Source organism: Dipodomys spectabilis, unplaced genomic scaffold, assembly GCF_019054845.1.
Source record: "Dipodomys spectabilis isolate Male_0828 unplaced genomic scaffold, ASM1905484v1 ptg000002l, whole genome shotgun sequence".
NCBI classification, from domain to species: Eukaryota; Metazoa; Chordata; class Mammalia; order Rodentia; family Heteromyidae; genus Dipodomys; species Dipodomys spectabilis.
Window position 1 is genome coordinate 18491917 of NW_024870679.1, and position 16442 is coordinate 18508358.

The window sequence follows — 16442 nt, forward strand, 5'->3', positions numbered from 1 at the left end:
CAGCCTACGTATTAGAGCAGATTAGCTTAAAAGATTAGTTTAAAAACTATTAACTGAGCTAGGTGTTGGTGACTCATGCCTATAATCCTATTTACTCGGGAGACACAGATCTGAAGATCACGGTTCAAAGCCAGCTTGGGCAGGAAAGGCCCTGAGATTCTTTTTTCTTTTTGGGTCTGGTCGTGGGGCCTGAACTCTGGGCCTGGGCGCTTTCCCTCAGCTCTTCAGCTCAAGGCTAGTGCTCTACCACTTGAGCCACAGCGCCACTTGCAGCTTTTTTTCTTTTTACTTATGTGGTGCTGGAGAATCGAACCCAGGGCCTCATGCATGCAAGGCAAGTGCTCTACCACTGAGCCACCTTCCCAGCCCAGCCCTGAGATTCTTATCTCCAATAAACCACTCAGAAAACGAGAAGTGGTGCTGTGGGTCAAGTGGTGGAGCACTATCCTTGAGCTGAAGAACTGAGGGACAGCGCCCAGGCTCAGAGTTCAAGCCTCATGACAGACAAACACACACACACACACACACACACACACACACACACACACACACACACACAAACCATTATAAGAGAGCAAGTGGTTGATGCCTATAATCCTAGCTGCTCAAGAGACTTGAGATCCGAGGACTGAGATTCATCTTCAGTCTGGGAAGAGAATCTTGGAGACTCTTATCTCCAGTTAACCACCTAAAAGCTGGAAGTGGAGGTGTGGCTCAATTGGTAGGCAACAACCTTGAGTGAAAAAGCTAAGCTAGTCTGGTCCCAGTGGTTCAGACTTGTAATCCTAGCTACTCAGAAGGTTGAGATCTGAGAATCATGGTTGAAAGCCAGCCTGGGCAGAAAAGTATGCGAGACTCTTATCTCCAATAAACTACCAGAAAATCAGAAGTGGCACTGTGGTTGAAGTGATAGAGCACTGGTCTTGAGCTGAAGAGCTTAGGGACAGCACTCAGGCCCAGAGTTCAAGCCCCACAACTGATCAAAAAAAGAAAAAAGACAAAGAAAAAGCTAAGCAAAGAGTGTAAGGCTGTGAGTTCAAGTCCCAGTACTAGCACCAAAACAAAACAAAACCCTAAGCTGGGTGCTGGTAGCTCACATCTGTAATTCTAGCTACTCAGGAGACTGAGATCTGAGGATCATGGTTCAAAGCCGGCCCAGCAGCAAAGTCTGTGACTCTTCAATTAACCCTCATCAAACTGGGAAGTGGCACTGTGGCTCAAGTGGTAGAGCATTAGCCTTGAGCTGAAGAGCTGAGGGACACTGCTCAGGCCCAGAGTTCAAGCCCCATGACTGATTAAAAAATACACAAAAACCTTAAATGAGCCTCTTAATCAGTTCCCTTAAATGAGTTCTCTTCCCATCTTGCTAAGAAATTGGGCCATACCATTCTTTCCTCAGCCTGGTATAAATATAGACTGTAATAAGCCAGATGTAGGGATTTCCAGATAAGATTTTGTTTGTTTTTGTCAGTCATGGGGCTTGAACTCTGAGCCTGGGTGCTGACCCTCAGCTCTTCAGCTCAAGGCTAGCTCTCTATCTCTTGAGCCACAGCGTCACTTCCAGTTTTCTGGTGGTTTATTGGAGATAAGAGTCTCATGGACTTTCCTGCCCGAGCACGCTTTGAACCAGGATCCTCCTGAGTAGTTAGGATTACAGGTGTGAGCCACTGTCCAGAGCTCGGGACCCAGATAAGATTTTAGATGAGTTGTTTTTCTTCATTCTTTTCTTTTCTTGCTATAGTATTAGGGTTACAACTCAGGGCCTTGGGGCTACTAGACAGACTTTCTACCACTTGAGCTACCCCCCTAGCCTTTTTTTTGTTTTCTTTTTGCTTCTGTTATTTTTCAAACAGGGAGTGTCTCACTTCTGCTAAACCCAGCCTGGACTTTGATCCTTGTTACACGTCCAGGCAGCTGCTACTCTGTCCAGTTTTTTTTTTTGTTGTTGTTGTTGTTTGTTTGTTTTTTTGGTCAGATTTTTTTTTTGCTCAAGGCTAGCGTGCTACCACTTGAGCCAAAGCGCTACTTCTGTTTTTTTCTGTGTATGTAGTACTGAGGAATGGAACTCAGGGCTTTGTGCATGCTAGCTAGGCAAGCACTCTACCACTGAGCCACCTTCCCAGCCCTGTGAGCTTTTTGTTTAAGGTTAGTGCTCTAGCACTTGAGCTATAGCACCACTTCTGGCTTTTTCTGAGTAGTTTATTGGAGGTAAGAGTGTTATGGACTTTCCTTCTCTGAGCTGGCTTTGCATGATCCTCAGATCTCAGTTTCCTATATAGCTAGGATTACAGGCATGAGAATACCACTTAGGACAGGATTATATATATACATATACGTATATGTATATATATATATATATATATAAGTGTACATATATATTGCTATTTAAACACAAGCTGGGCACCTTGTTCTAAGAAATATATTTCTAAATATATTCAAATTTTATAATTTATAAATATATTTATATAGAGAAATATATTTATAGGGGCTGGGAAGGTGGCTCAGTAGTAGAGCGCTTGCCTTGGATGCATGAGGCCCTGGGTTTGATTCCTCAGCACCACATAAACAGAAAAAGCCAGAAGTGGCACTGTGGCTCAAATACTACAGCACTATCCTTGAGCTGAAGAGCTCAGGGACAGTGCCCAGGCCCAGAGTTCAAGCCCTATGACCAACAAAAAAAGGAAAATATTTATATAATAAAGAAATATATAATACAATACATATTATCTCTTATATATTATATGTATATGTATTTTAATATTATATGTATTACATATAATTACATCATGAGTAACTGAAAGAAGACTGATAAGGAGGATTATGATATCAAAATACAGCAATAAGCTGGGCACTGGTGATTCACACCTGTAATCCTAGCTACTCAGGAGGCTGAGACCTAAGGATCATGGTTCAAAGCCAGCCTGGGCAGAAAAGGCCATTTAATTCTTTTTTTTTTTTAATTTTATTTTATTTTATTTGTGAACATACTGTACAGAGGGGTTACAATTACATGGGCAGGATAATGCGTACATTTCTTACCAAGCATTGCAGCCTCCTCCTTTGGTTTACCCTTTACATCCCTTCCCAGCCTCCCCCCTCCCCCCCAATCCCAATCCTTCTCCTCCCCCCCCCCCCCCCCCGCCTCCCCCCATTTAATTCTTATCTACAATAATCTACTTAGAATAAGTTAGAAGTGGTACTGCAGCTTAAGTGGCAGAGTGCCAGTCTTAAGCAAAAAGAAGTCTAGGGACAGAGCCCAGGCCCAGATTTCTAGTGTTAGGACTGGCAAAAACAACCAAAAACCAACATTAAAAACACCCCACAGCCGGGTGCTGGTGGCTCACGCCTGTAATCCTAGCTACTCAGGAGGCTGAGATCTGAGGATCGCGGTTCAAAGCCAGCCCGGGCAGGAGAGACCCTGAGACTCCTATCTCCAATAAACCACCAGAAAACCGGAAGTGGCGCTGTAGCTCAAGTGGTAGAGCGCTCGCCTTGAGCTGAAGAGCTGAGGGACAGCGCCCAGGCCCAGAGTTCAAGCCCCACGACCGACAAAAAAACAAAAACAAAAACACCCCACAATTTATATAATTACATATATCATATAATATGATATAATAAATTACATATGTAAACATAATATTTATGTTATATAAAGATATAACATAATGTGTTATAATTAAATATTTCTGTGGAGAATGTGGCTCAGTGGTAGAGTGCTTGCCTCTAGCATGCATGAAGCCCTGGGTTTGATTCCTCAGTACCACACACACAGAAAAAGCCAGAAGTGATGCTGCAGCCCAAGTGGTAGAGCGCTAGCCTTGAGCACAGAGAGGCTCAGAGGTAGAGCACCAGCCTTGAGCAGAAAGACTCAGAGATAGAGCCCAGTCCCTGAGTTCAAGCCCCAGGGCTGGCAAAATAATAAATGAAACTATTAAATATTTCTAATGTAAATGTTTTTAATTTAAAAGTTTATAAGATATTATATACACACCCACACACATTTGTACATGCACTTACACATATATGTATATATGTATATATATACATATATTTATTTATATGTATACATAGAGAGAGCTATAAGCTGGGGGCTCATGTCTGTAATCTTACTTAAGAGGCTAAGATTGGAGGATCGTGTTTCCAAGCCAACCCAGGCAGACAAATCTGTGAGACTCTTATATTCAATTAACCAGCAATAAGCTAGAAGTATAGGTGTGGCTCCTGTGATGGACCCCCAGCCTTGAGAAGCTAAAGGACCTTGTTACAGCCCCCTGTTCAAGCCCTACTTCTGGCAAATGCTGTTTGGAGGGTGGCTCTGACAGATCCTAGCTGTATGTTTTAGGGCAGGGGAATAGTTTGAAGAGCATTCCTTTGTCATTCTCTAAGTCCTATCCTTTTTTTTTGCTAGTCCTGGGTCTTGAACTCTGGGCAGGCACTGTCCCTGAACTCTTTAACTCAAGGTGAAATGTTCTACCATTTGAGCCACAGCGCCACTTCTGATTTTCCGGAGGTTAATTGGAGATAAGAGTCTCACAGATGTTCCTGCCCTGTCTGGCTTTGAACCACAATCCTAAGATCTCAGCCTTCTGAGTAGCTAGGATTACAGGCCTGAGCTACCAGCACCCAGCTTCCAGCTTTTACGTTGTACTGAGGAATCCAACCCAGGGCTTCATGCATGCTAGGCAAGCACTCTACCACTAAGCTACACTCCCTGCCCCTTACTACGACTTTTATAAAGATGGAACAAGATACCCCATGTCAAAGCACTGAGAGATAGATAGGCCTACACATGAGAGAGGACAGAACATACTTTAAAGTGGGTCAGACTTGCGTTCAAGATTTTGCTGTACTTACAACATGTGTGCCCTTAGGCAAATTGGCTTAGTCTTCTGAGCCCGATTTAATTAACTCTGAGTCACAGTATTGTTACAAGGCTTACAAGAAATAGCTTAACCTTGAATCCTTTCTGGAGCAAGATGGCAGATGACTTTCACAAATAAAATGGCATTGATATAACTATAAAAAGAACCTGGTATTTCACAGGTGCTCAAAGAAAGAAAAAAGACAAGCACTTTGAAAGTGACTCTGAGCAGTTATCGTATGCCTTTTATCTTCGACCTGGAGTTACATACAGAATTGAGTAGTCTCAGTTTTGTATTTTCTTACTTACTGATATTCCTTAGGGAAAAACAGCAAAAGGGAGAGAATAGAGATGAAGAAAGATTTATGGAGTTGACAGAAGTGTTGACAGCGGTGATCAAATACAACCAAAGGAATTTACACTGCATTCCCAACTCTGAGACTTTGGAGTCTTCAATGTTTAACAGACCAGAAGTTAAAGAGAAGAGAAATGGAAGACTAGGGCTTGATGGCTCACATCTGTAATTCTAACTACTCAGGAAGCTGAGATCTGAGGAGCATGGTTCAAAACCATCCCAGGCAGGAAAGTCTGTGGGACTTTCATCTTAAAAAGCCGGAAGTGTGGTTGTGGTTCAAGTCAGAGAGCACCAGTGTAGAGTGAAAAGGCTAAGTAAGCAACAGCACTTAGGCCCTGAGTTCAAGCTCAGTAGTGGCACCAAGAGACAGAGGGAGAGAGAGAGAGAGAAGAAATAAGCCCCACACGCATGCAATACCATCACTCAGGACGCTAAGGCAGGAAGAGATTAGTGGGGGCCCAATAGTGAGTATGAGGCCAACCTGGGTTACCTAAACTCTATCTCAAAGAAAAAAGACCGGAGGAGAAATAGGAAGAGAGGGAAATGCAATCACTGCTCTGCCTTTGTTTCTGGCAGGCAGCAGCAGGCCGGGCATTTCCCTCCCTGAAACCTTTACCTTGTCGGCAGTAAAGCAAACAAATAACAATTGCCACTTGGTTTCCTGTTGGCTCATGGGATAAGAGGGTGGAGAAGCAGCAGGTAAATGACCTAACTCACAAAACTTCTGGACTTAGCCCTGTTTCTCTACGGTTCCTTCTTTGTCTCAAACCTGACAAATGGATGTACCCTGTCTTTTTCAAGGGAGGGGTTTACCAGATTTGCCCCAAGAACTCAGAAAGAAGGAAGAAGAATAGAGGGAGGCAAGGGAGAAATTTTTACCAGAAGACTAGGTGAAAGGTTATAAACAACGCCGTCCAGACTTCCATTTCAGAACATGCCTTGGATGTAGGCCCAGAAAGCAGCTGCTGCCACAATTAAAGAGTTTTTTTGGCATTCAGGAGGAGTCAGGCACAGCGTATAGCAAAGCAGTGGTCTGCCCTGAACTCCACAGAAGGAGAAAAAAATCTAGAGAAATATGACTTGTAACAGGATTATTACAAACTCAAAAATTCAAGCAAGGGGCTCATGCCTGTAATTCTAGCTATTCAGGAGGCTGAAATCTGAGGATCATGGTCCAAACCAGTCAAGGGAAGAAAAGACCATGAAACTCCCAGCTCCAATAACCAGCAAAAAGCCAGAAGTGGAGATGTGGCTCAACTGGTAGAGTACCAACCTCGAGCAAACAAACAATGGGCTGGGAAGGTGGCTCAACAAACAAGCTAAAGGATAGTGCCCCAGGCTCAGAGTTCAATCCTTAGTATTGGCATACACACAGAAAAATTAGTACTTCATATTATGTCTTCAAATAAGTAAATATTATCACACTAAAAAAAAACTACTTTGTTTGTTTGTTTTTCCCAGGGAAAGTGAATTCTCTCTTTTCTAAGACATCCAAAATCAACACTTCGCTGACCCAATACCAACCACATTTATATATATGTATCACATTGCTAAACAATACCATTCATGGTCTATTGGTGTTTTTTGTTGTTGTTCTTGCTGTTGGGTTGTGTGTGTGTGTGTGTGTGTGTGTGTGTGTGTGTGTGTATGTGCTGGTTCTGGGCCTTGAACTCAAGGCCAGTAACTCAAGGCCAGCCAACTCTCTGTCCTTTAGCCTTTTTTATTTTTCCTCAAAACTAGCACTCTACCACTTGAGCCACAGCTCTACTTTTACCATTTTGCTGGTGAATTGGATATAAGAAATTCATGGACTTTCCTGCTCCAGCTGGCTTTGAACTGTGGTCCTCAGATCTCAGTCTCCGGGGTAGCTAGGATTACAGGTGTGAGCCACCAGTGCCCAGCTGATTCATGTATTTTTGATGTCGCCCTCTGTCCTACTTCTTAAGTATTCTTGGAGCTAAGGGATTGTTTTTCACAGACTTGCGACTTGTGAGCCAGGAATAGTCACCTCTAAATTAGTTACACTGGATAAGATTAGGCACAGAATACTCTCCTAAGCACATTTTCTTTTTTTTGGGGTCCAGTTGGGGGGCCTGAACTCTGGGCCTGGGCACTGTCCCTCAGCTCTTCAGCTCAAGGCTAGTGCTCTACCACTTGAGCCACAGCGCCACTTCCAGCTTTTTTCTTTTTGCTTATGTGGTGCTGAGGAATCGAACCCAGGGCCTCATGCGTGCAAGGCAAGCGCTCTACCACTGAGCCACCTTCCCAGCCCACACGTTTTCCTTTTATACAAAGAGAGAGAGATAGAGAGAGAGAGAGAGAGAGAGAAACAATCCACAACTACACAAATACAGTTCATCAAACTAACAATTTTCCCAGGCATCACAATGTTGAACTTCTAAGATTACTCTAGTGATAATTTCACCTTTATTGTTGTTTTTTTTTTGTCGGTCTTGGGGCCTGAACTCTGGGCCTGGGCATTGTCTCTCAGCGCTTCAGTTCAAGGCTAGCGCTCTACCACTTGAGCCACGGTGCCACTTCCAGCTTTTTCTGCTTATGTGGTGCTGAGGAATCGAACCCAGGGCCTCATGCATGCAAGGCAAGCGCTCTACCACTGAGGCACCTTCCCAGCCTACTGTTGTTAATAATTCAACCATCACTGTTATCACTTGAAAACACCTCAAGCCTAAATGGTTAACTTTGTAGAACATAGGGTGCTACCTCAAACCCAGAAACCCTAAGGATCAACATGTTCTCAAGGACAGGTGTGGCGTGTGTATTTTCCAGGAGTTGTGATACCTGATTCTGTACTTGCTTAATATTGGGGTTGAGTTATAACTTGTTAGCCTTAGGGCATATGATGAAGGAACCAGGATCTTTAACAGCGTTTTTTTTTGTTTTTTTTTTGCCGAGAAAGTAGGCTTCTAATATATTCAATGGCTTCATATTTACTTCACCATGTGAAGCTCCAGCACATTATCTTCCTCTTTCCAGCAAAGGACTGAGGCAATAATCACTGGATACCTCAGCTCAAGGCACAGCAGGGGTCTAGAAGTCAAAGAAAAAGGAAGAATCCTTCTGTACACAAATTTTTTCTGGACACAGGAATTTGAGTCAACTTTTATTTGTATGCAGGGGCAGGGGGAGAGGGGATAGTGGGGTTTGAGGCTGAGGGTCTGGACACTGTCCCTGAACTTTTTTGGAGGCTGTACTGGGGCATGAAGTGAGGGCATAGGTTGCTGTTTCTGATCTTTTGCTCAAGGTTGATGCTCTACCAATTGAGCCACAGCTCCACTATCAGGCTTTTGGTTTTTGTTTTGTTTTTGGTCTTAGGGCTTGAACTCTGAGCTTGGGCACTGTTCCTGAGCTCTTCAGCTCAAGGCTAGTGCTCTACCACTTGAGCCACAGCACTACTTCCAGTTTTCTGAGTGGTTTATTGGAGATGAGAGTTTCAAGGCCTTTCCTGCCTGAGGTTGGCTTTGAACCGTGACCCTCAGACCTCATCCTCCTGAGTAGCTAGGATTACAGGCCTGAGCCACTACGCCCAGCTTCGGTGGTTGTTGTTATTATTATTGTTATTATTATTATTTTCCTGTCCTGGAGGCGCAGGGAAGAGAGAAGCGTCCACCTGGCAGGGACACGCCTCATTAGAGGCACTGAGGTAAACAGGGGAACACATATTCAAAACGTTCCCCCAAGTTCGCAGCTGGACGCTGGGAGATCAGGGGATAAGCAACAGGATGTGGACACTCCCTCACAATTTCCGTCTCAGAGAACAGAGAGAACAGATCAGAAGGTACAAAGGGTGAAGGAACAGTTCCAGAGCCGCGGAGGGAGTGGCCCACCACCTCGGTCCCGCGGCCCTGCTTTCCCTGGGGGGAAGTCCCAGCGCTCGGTCCCGGGAAAGGCCGGGCGTCTGGCTTTACCTGGAGACGCGCTGCGGGGGCGCCCTCGTCCCCCACAGCCACACCTGCAACCCCAGCCTGCCGGGGTGGAGTCTGGGGGGCGAGGGGAGTGCTTTCCACAGCACTGGAGCAGGAATGGACGGTCGTAGTCAGGGGATCAATGACACTAGATCAGGGCAGGTGTGAAACTCCCGCACCAGCACTGGAAAAAAATTCCTGCGAGGCACAGGAGCGAAAACAAATCAAGGCGATACAAGAACCCCCAAACCGCGGCTTTCAGACCCAGAGGCACCCACCTCTGCCCTCCGATGGCCATTCGGGGTCTGAGGTCGAGGGAACCCCGTTTTCCACCCGCCCCGCCCCCCCTCCCCCCGCGCTCCCCTCCCTCTCTCCTTCACTCTCTCCCTCCGCCTCCGCCCTGCTCGCGGCGAGCTAGGGAACCCGTGCATAACAACCGTTTTCCCCGCCAGGAGCACACAGTGTCCACGCGCCCCTGCGGCGTCGCCGATTGGTGCGCCTCCTGGTAAACAAGGATCAGGCAGCCAATGGGAGCGCTGTGCACGCGGGCAGCACGAGCCTCGGGCCCTGAGCTCGCGTGGCTCAGCCGGCCGGGCGACTATAAAAGGCAGTTTCCGGCTGCCGGCTGGAAACATTCGCTCTGCTGTTCGCAGCTGCCTGCTCTTCCTGCGCTCTCTCCGACTTCCCCCGGAGCTGGGGGCGAACCGGAGCAGAGAAGGGGCTGAGTGGAGGCTTGGGGCTTCTTGGAAGCCGTTGGTCTAAGCCAAGCAGCTTAGGGTCTCCGACTCCTTGGGGTCTTGTTGGCGCCTTGTCAGCAGAAGCCCCTTCGCATCTGCCTCATTCCTGGTAAAAAGTTACCGGGGTTGCAGATCGGATATATATTTTTTTGTCTTCTTCCCCCGGCTCTCACCCGAACATGGTGATGTTCAAGAAGATCAAGTCGTTCGAGGTGGTCTTCAACGACCCCGAGAAGGTGTACGGCAGCGGGGAGAAGGTGGCGGGCCGGGTGGTGGTGGAGGTGTGCGAGGTGACGCGCGTGAAGGCCGTCCGCATCCTGGCGTGCGGGGTGGCCAGGGTGCTGTGGATGCAGGGCTCGCAGCAGTGCAAGCAGTCCCTGGATTACCTGCGCTTCGAGGACACGCTGCTCCCCGAGGACCAGCCCACAGGTGGGTGCCGGGCCGCGGCGACTCGTCCGGGGGCGGGGGGGGGGTGGGGTGGGGCTTGGGAAGTGCTTGACTAAGTGCTTTAGATTGTACCTCAGTGGTTTCGTGGGATGCTTCCTATTTTGTTTTAAATTGTATTTTAATTGTACTTAAATTGTAATTTAATCTCCTTATCCTGCAAAAAAAAAAAAAGGTGGGGGGAGGTGGGAGATGCAGTTTTTTTTTTCTGTGTTCCCAGAGCGATCTCAAGGCAGGGGATGGCTTTACTTAGCCTTTTTTTTTCTTGTGGGTACTGAGACTTGAACTCAGGGCCCAGGCGCTCTCCCTTAGCTTTTTTTCTTTTTGCTCAAGGGTGGAGCGGAACCCTTGAGCCACAGCCCCACTCTTGGATTTTGGGTGGTCAGTTGGAGATAAGAGCCTCATAGACTTTGCTGCCCCAAGCTGGCTTGGAACCCTGATCCTCACTCAAATCTAAATCTACACAGTAGCTAAGATTGCAAACTAAAGATTTCTGTATGCTTATGTTGCTTTATATATTAGTATTTAACTGGGAGGCAGTGAGGGAAGGGGTGACATTGTCCAAAAAGAAGTGTACCTGACTTTTGTAACTGTAACCTCTCTGTATATCATCTTTTCTTTTTTTTTGTCTGTTGTGGGACACTTCTACCATTTGAGCAACAGCACCACTTCAGGTTTTCTGAGTGGTTTACTAGAGTCTCAGCAGAAACAGGCTGGGTAGCTTAAGTCTATAATCCTAGCTACTCTGGAAGCTGAAGTCTGAGGATCACAGTTCAAATCTAGCCCCAGGCAGGAAAGGCTATGAGATCTTATCTCCAATAAACCACTCAGGAAACTGAAGTGGCACTGTGGCTCTAGTGGTAGAGCACAGGCCTTGAGCTGAAGAGCGGAGGGACAACACCCACGCCCAGAGTTCAAGCCCCAGGACCGACAATTAAAAAAAAAAATCAGACTTTAGTAGTGCCACTAGCACTTGGCTTATATATCATTTTTATAATACCAGTTTTACACTGGTGGCTCATGACTAATCCTCAGTACTTAGGAAGTTGAGATCTGAGGATCTTACATCTCTAATAGACTATTCAGAAACAGCCAGAAGTGGCGCTGTGGCTCCATTGGTAGCCTAGAGCAAAAGAATCGCAGGGACAGCGCCCAGTCCCACAGTTCAAGCTCCAGAATGGTGGGGGGTTGGGGGGAGATTATTAGTATTATTAGTTCCTGGAGTAACTGTACTAGGTCAACCTTTCAATATTGCAGGGTTTTGGAACTTTCTGATTCCCCCCTCAAAAAAAAAAAAAAAGTACCAGAATGTTTTTCATTTGCTACATATGCAATCAGCCTCACACAGATGCATCCAGAAACCTAACGGTCACTTGTCTTTCTTTCTCATCAGGTGAGAATGAAATGGTGATCATGAGACCTGGAAACAAATATGAGTACAAGTTCGGCTTTGAGCTTCCTGAAGGGTAGGTACTCTTAGAGTTACATACATCTTTGGATTCTTCTAGCTTGCTCAGTCTTCTCCCTAACAATACTTAGACTAAACTATTATTATTATTATTTGACAGGCCTCTAGGAACTTCTTTCAAAGGAAAATATGGTTGTGTGGACTACTGGGTGAAAGCTTTCCTCGATCGCCCCAGCCAGCCCACTCAAGAGACAAAGAAAAACTTCGAAGTAATGGATCTGGTGGATGTCAATACTCCTGATTTAATGGTGAGGTTTCTCTCAGGATTCTAGTCTCCTTAGTCTCAGAATGTCTAAATTAGATAGATGTCTTGGGCATTGGACTGGAACATCTCAAAACATCTTTTTTTCCCCTTTTCATAGGCACCGGTTTCTGCTAAGAAGGAGAAGAAAGTTTCCTGCATGTTCATTCCAGATGGGCGGGTGTCCGTCTCTGCCCGAATTGACCGAAAAGGATTCTGTGAAGGTGAGGATTTAGTGCTTGAAATTCTAGATGGGAGACAGGTAACAGTAACCATGTAGATTCTATTAGTTCATGTGTGTTCATCTTTCTTATTGCTAGGAGATGACATTTCCATCCATGCTGACTTTGAGAATACGTGTTCTCGAATCGTGGTCCCCAAAGCAGCCATTGTGGCCCGCCACACTTACCTGGCCAACGGCCAGACCAAGGTGCTGACCCAGAAGCTGTCTTCAGTCAGAGGCAATCATATCATCTCAGGGACTTGTGCCTCATGGCGTGGCAAGAGCCTCCGGGTGCAAAAAATCAGGCCATCCATCCTAGGCTGCAACATCCTGCGAGTGGAGTACTCATTGCTGGTGAGTCAGTGGGGTCCATGCCAGCAGAGAAATGACTAGAAACTGTTCATCTGCTAGAACAGTGGTGTGCTTCCCAGAGCTCTTCTCTCAACAGCTGCCCTCTTGTATTTCAGATCTATGTCAGTGTCCCTGGCTCCAAGAAAGTCATCCTCGACCTGCCCTTGGTGATTGGCAGCAGATCAGGCCTAAGCAGCCGGACAACAAGCATGGCCAGCCGAACAAGCTCGGAAATGAGCTGGATAGACCTGAACATCCCCGATACCCCAGAAGGTGAGGCAGCCCTCAAGTCCTTCCTCCTCTGGCCTGGTGAGAATGTGGCAGTCTGGCGTTTCTTGGCTAGGTATCTGACTCTGGATTTTCTCTCTGTAGCTCCTCCTTGCTATATGGATATCATTCCTGAAGATCACCGATTGGAAAGCCCCACCACTCCTCTCCTGGATGACGGGGAGGACTCTCAGGATAGCCCCATCTTCATGTATGCTCCTGAGTTCCAGTTCATGCCGCCTCCCACATACACTGAGGTAGGAATTGTCATTTTTTGTTTTACTGGTAGCATTTGTCCTAAACCTTCCTATAGGAAGGCTTGAGTTGGAGGGATTGCTAAATGAGTTCTAGTTTGTGTGTGTGCGCCTGTGCGCGCGCCCCCTAGTCCTGGGGCTTGAACTCAGGGTCTGAGTTTATTTTTGCTCAAGGCAGGCATTCATCACTTGTACCACAGCTCCACTTCCAGTTTTTTGGTGGTTAGAAATAGGAGTTTCACAGCCTTTCCTGCCCTGGCTGGTTTAGAACTGTGATCCTGAGATCTTGGCCTCTGAGCAGCTAGGATGACAGGCAGGTGCCACGAGCACCCAGCATTGCTCCAGTTGTCAAAATCCATGGTTTTTCTTCCTCCCAGGTGGACCCATGCCTCAACAACAACAACAACAACGTGCAGTGAGCAGCAGAAGAAAAGCAGCAGCTGTCTCTACTTGTTTCTTTCTGCCTCTCTTCCTTGGACTCTGAACATTCACAGACTTTCCAGTGGCGTGTGGGTTACCCCCAGCCTCTGCCTCTCCAGCCTAGGCAGTGTGATTAGCAGGCACCCTCAAGCCAGTACCACTGTTGTGATAGGGGAGTGTTTGCTGGATGGGTGTAAAGACACACTGCACCTGTGTCTTTTTCTCAGATCTCTTTGGATATGACTTTTGTAGTGGTTGGGGTTGAAATGACCTGCTGGCATGTCTTTCCAGGGTTGGATTTTCTTTCTTGTTGCTGTTTTTTTTTTTTAAAGGGAATTAGATTTGTCATAACATCAAACCTCAAACTTTATGTGCCATCACGTGAGACAGAGCCAATGTAACAAACAAGGATAGAGGGGAAAGCATGGCTCTGCTCAACAAATTTAGGAAGTGAAAAATTAAAAAGAAAAATCAGTGTTCCCCTTTGTACACTTACAGAAAAAAAGAGAAACACTCCAAGGCTAATCTGCGGACTTTGGAAGGCACTTCTTCTGTGGTTACGAGGAAGCTGCTCTAAGGCGTGCTTGCTTAGAGAATGTACTTTAACTGCCCTACCAAATGTCTGTCATGTTGAAAGCCTCTTGCACTGTGTTCTCCTGGCAAAACTTGCTCTTATGGGAGACTCCTTTTATTTTCATGTGACTCCTTAGAATTGAATCTAAGGCTATGATCTTAGCAGCACTTTAATTCCTGTCAATTTTATTTTTTTGTTGTTGTTAGTTTCTCTCCTTACTGCAAATGTAAGCTACACTTAAACAAGTGTAAGCACAATAACAACAAAACTTGAGAACCAGGTGTGATGGCTCAGGCCTGTCATCCTGGCTGGGTACTCTGGAGGCTGAGGATCATGGTGTGAAGCCAGCTTAAGCAGAAAACGTAAAACTGATCTGATTAATCACTAACAGGCTGTGACTCAGGTGGTAGCCTTGAGTGAAAAAGCTAAGGGATGGCACTCAGGCCCTGAGTTCAAGCCCCAATACTATCACGCACACACACAAAGCCTTACTGCTTTTGAGACTATAGAAGTGTGACTGCTGTCACTCTTGCCTACTGTGACTTCTCTAGACTCCAGGGGAATCTCTAGATCCACACTGCTTAATAGACTTCACACCCCGCGGTGTGGAACTAGAGGTCAGGGGTCCCCCCAGCCCCCCACCAGTGTTAGGAGGAGCAGCTGGCCTCACTGCAGTCACCAGACCTGGTCAGTCGCCCTCAGCCATAGCACTTTGTTCGTCCTGTGTCGGAGCACTGAGCTCCACCCTTTTCTGAGAAATACTACAGCCCGAACCTTTGTGGGCTAAAGGTGGTTCTATTTCTTGTTTTTGTATTTTTAATTGTATATCTTTTGTATGATTTAAAAAAAACTATATTTTGTACTTAACCAGATATATTTTCATCCCAAGTGGAAAATCCTTTGTTTAAAAAAATAAAGTTTTTTTAAATTGATAAATGTTTTCCTTGTTTGTGAACTGGCATTTAAAAAATTATTAGAGGGCTGGGAAGGTGGCTCAGTAGTACAGTGCTTGCCTTTCGTGCATGAGGCCCTGGGTTCAATTCCTCAGCACCACATAAGCAGAAAACCTGGAAGTGGCGCTGTGGCTCAAGTGTAGAGTGCTAGCCTTGAGCCAACTAAAAATAAAAATAAAAAAAAGTTGTTATTCAATGCCAGGAATTCTAACCAGAATGAAGCTGATGCACAAGCTAACCTGCAGCGGCAGCAGCATTCAGAGCGCCTGGGCGGGGAGGAGGGTGAAAGCTCCTGCCTGTAACCCTAGCTACCCAGAAGGCTGAGAGCTGAGGATCATGGTTTGAAGGCAGGCTGAGTGAAACTCATCTACCATTAGCAAGCAAAAAAGTTGGAAGTGGAGCTGGGGGTCAAATGGTAGAACATCATTTTTGGGCAAAAAAGGTTTAGCAAGAGCACGAAGTTCAGGTCTAGTACTGGCACAAAAATTAAAAAAAAAAAAAATCACCATCCAGGACTTAAGAGCTTTAGAGTTAGGAGTATTTTTTAAGCCTTTGTAATTACCAGCACATCAACAAACTCCATAAACATTTGCTAAATATTTAATCCAATCATCAACCCATAGGGTTCACTTTGACTAGCTCTTTCTTACAATTAGTGATTGACAATCCAATTTTATCACTAATAGAAATAATCTTTATTATTTTTTTATTTTTGTTGGTGGAGGGGCCTGAACTCTGGGACTGGGCGCTGTCCCTCAGCTCTTCAGCTCCAGGCAAGCACTCTACCACTTGAGCTACAGCGCCACTTCTGATTTTCTTGTGGTTTATTGGAGATCAGAGTCTCACGGACTTTCCTGTCTGGGCTGGGGCTTTGAAGGGTGATTCTCAGATCTCAGCATTCTGAGTAGCTAGGATTACAGGTGTGAGTCACTGGTGCCCAGCTGTGATTGTTTTTGTTTGTTTATCCTTTCCTTCCCAATGTGCCAGCAAGACTGTAGCTCTTCCTGTTGCCAGGGAGACTTTCACCTGAACTATGTCACCCACCACTTCATTACCTGTTCAAGAGCTTAGGGACTCCTCTAAATTCGTGACCAGTGAAACTAGGTCAAAGTTGATGGAAAAGTTCTGCATCTTAGGTTAGGGATGTGGAGGAGAAAGAATGGAGCACGCTGCAGGGCAGAGGGGTGGAGAGGTGAGCACTTCAGTGCCCTTACTTGTGTACACAATCTGGTTACTGGTGCTTGGCACAAGAAGAGACTGATAGGGAGGAGATAGACCCAAGGCTGCTTAGAAATTTGATCCTAGAAGGGCCAGAACATTCTAATTCCCTCCTGATACCCTAATCTCTGTCATCTAGCACCATCCAAATGA

The 16442-nt window shown here is 45.9% G+C and overlaps 1 protein-coding gene across 1 annotated transcript; it reads left to right on the plus strand.

Moving 5' to 3' along the window:
* Positions 1 to 9769: 9769 nt before the first annotated feature.
* LOC122105681 (thioredoxin interacting protein) lies at positions 9770 to 15050 on the plus strand. The gene is made up of 8 exons (XM_042677014.1): positions 9770 to 10305; positions 11714 to 11786; positions 11889 to 12036; positions 12151 to 12253; positions 12350 to 12606; positions 12720 to 12876; positions 12976 to 13127; positions 13502 to 15050. The coding sequence occupies exons 1-8, from the start codon at positions 10056 to 10058 to the stop codon at positions 13541 to 13543; spliced, it is 1182 nt and encodes a 393-aa protein (XP_042532948.1). The 5' UTR covers positions 9770 to 10055; the 3' UTR covers positions 13544 to 15050.
* Positions 15051 to 16442: the final 1392 nt, after the last annotated feature.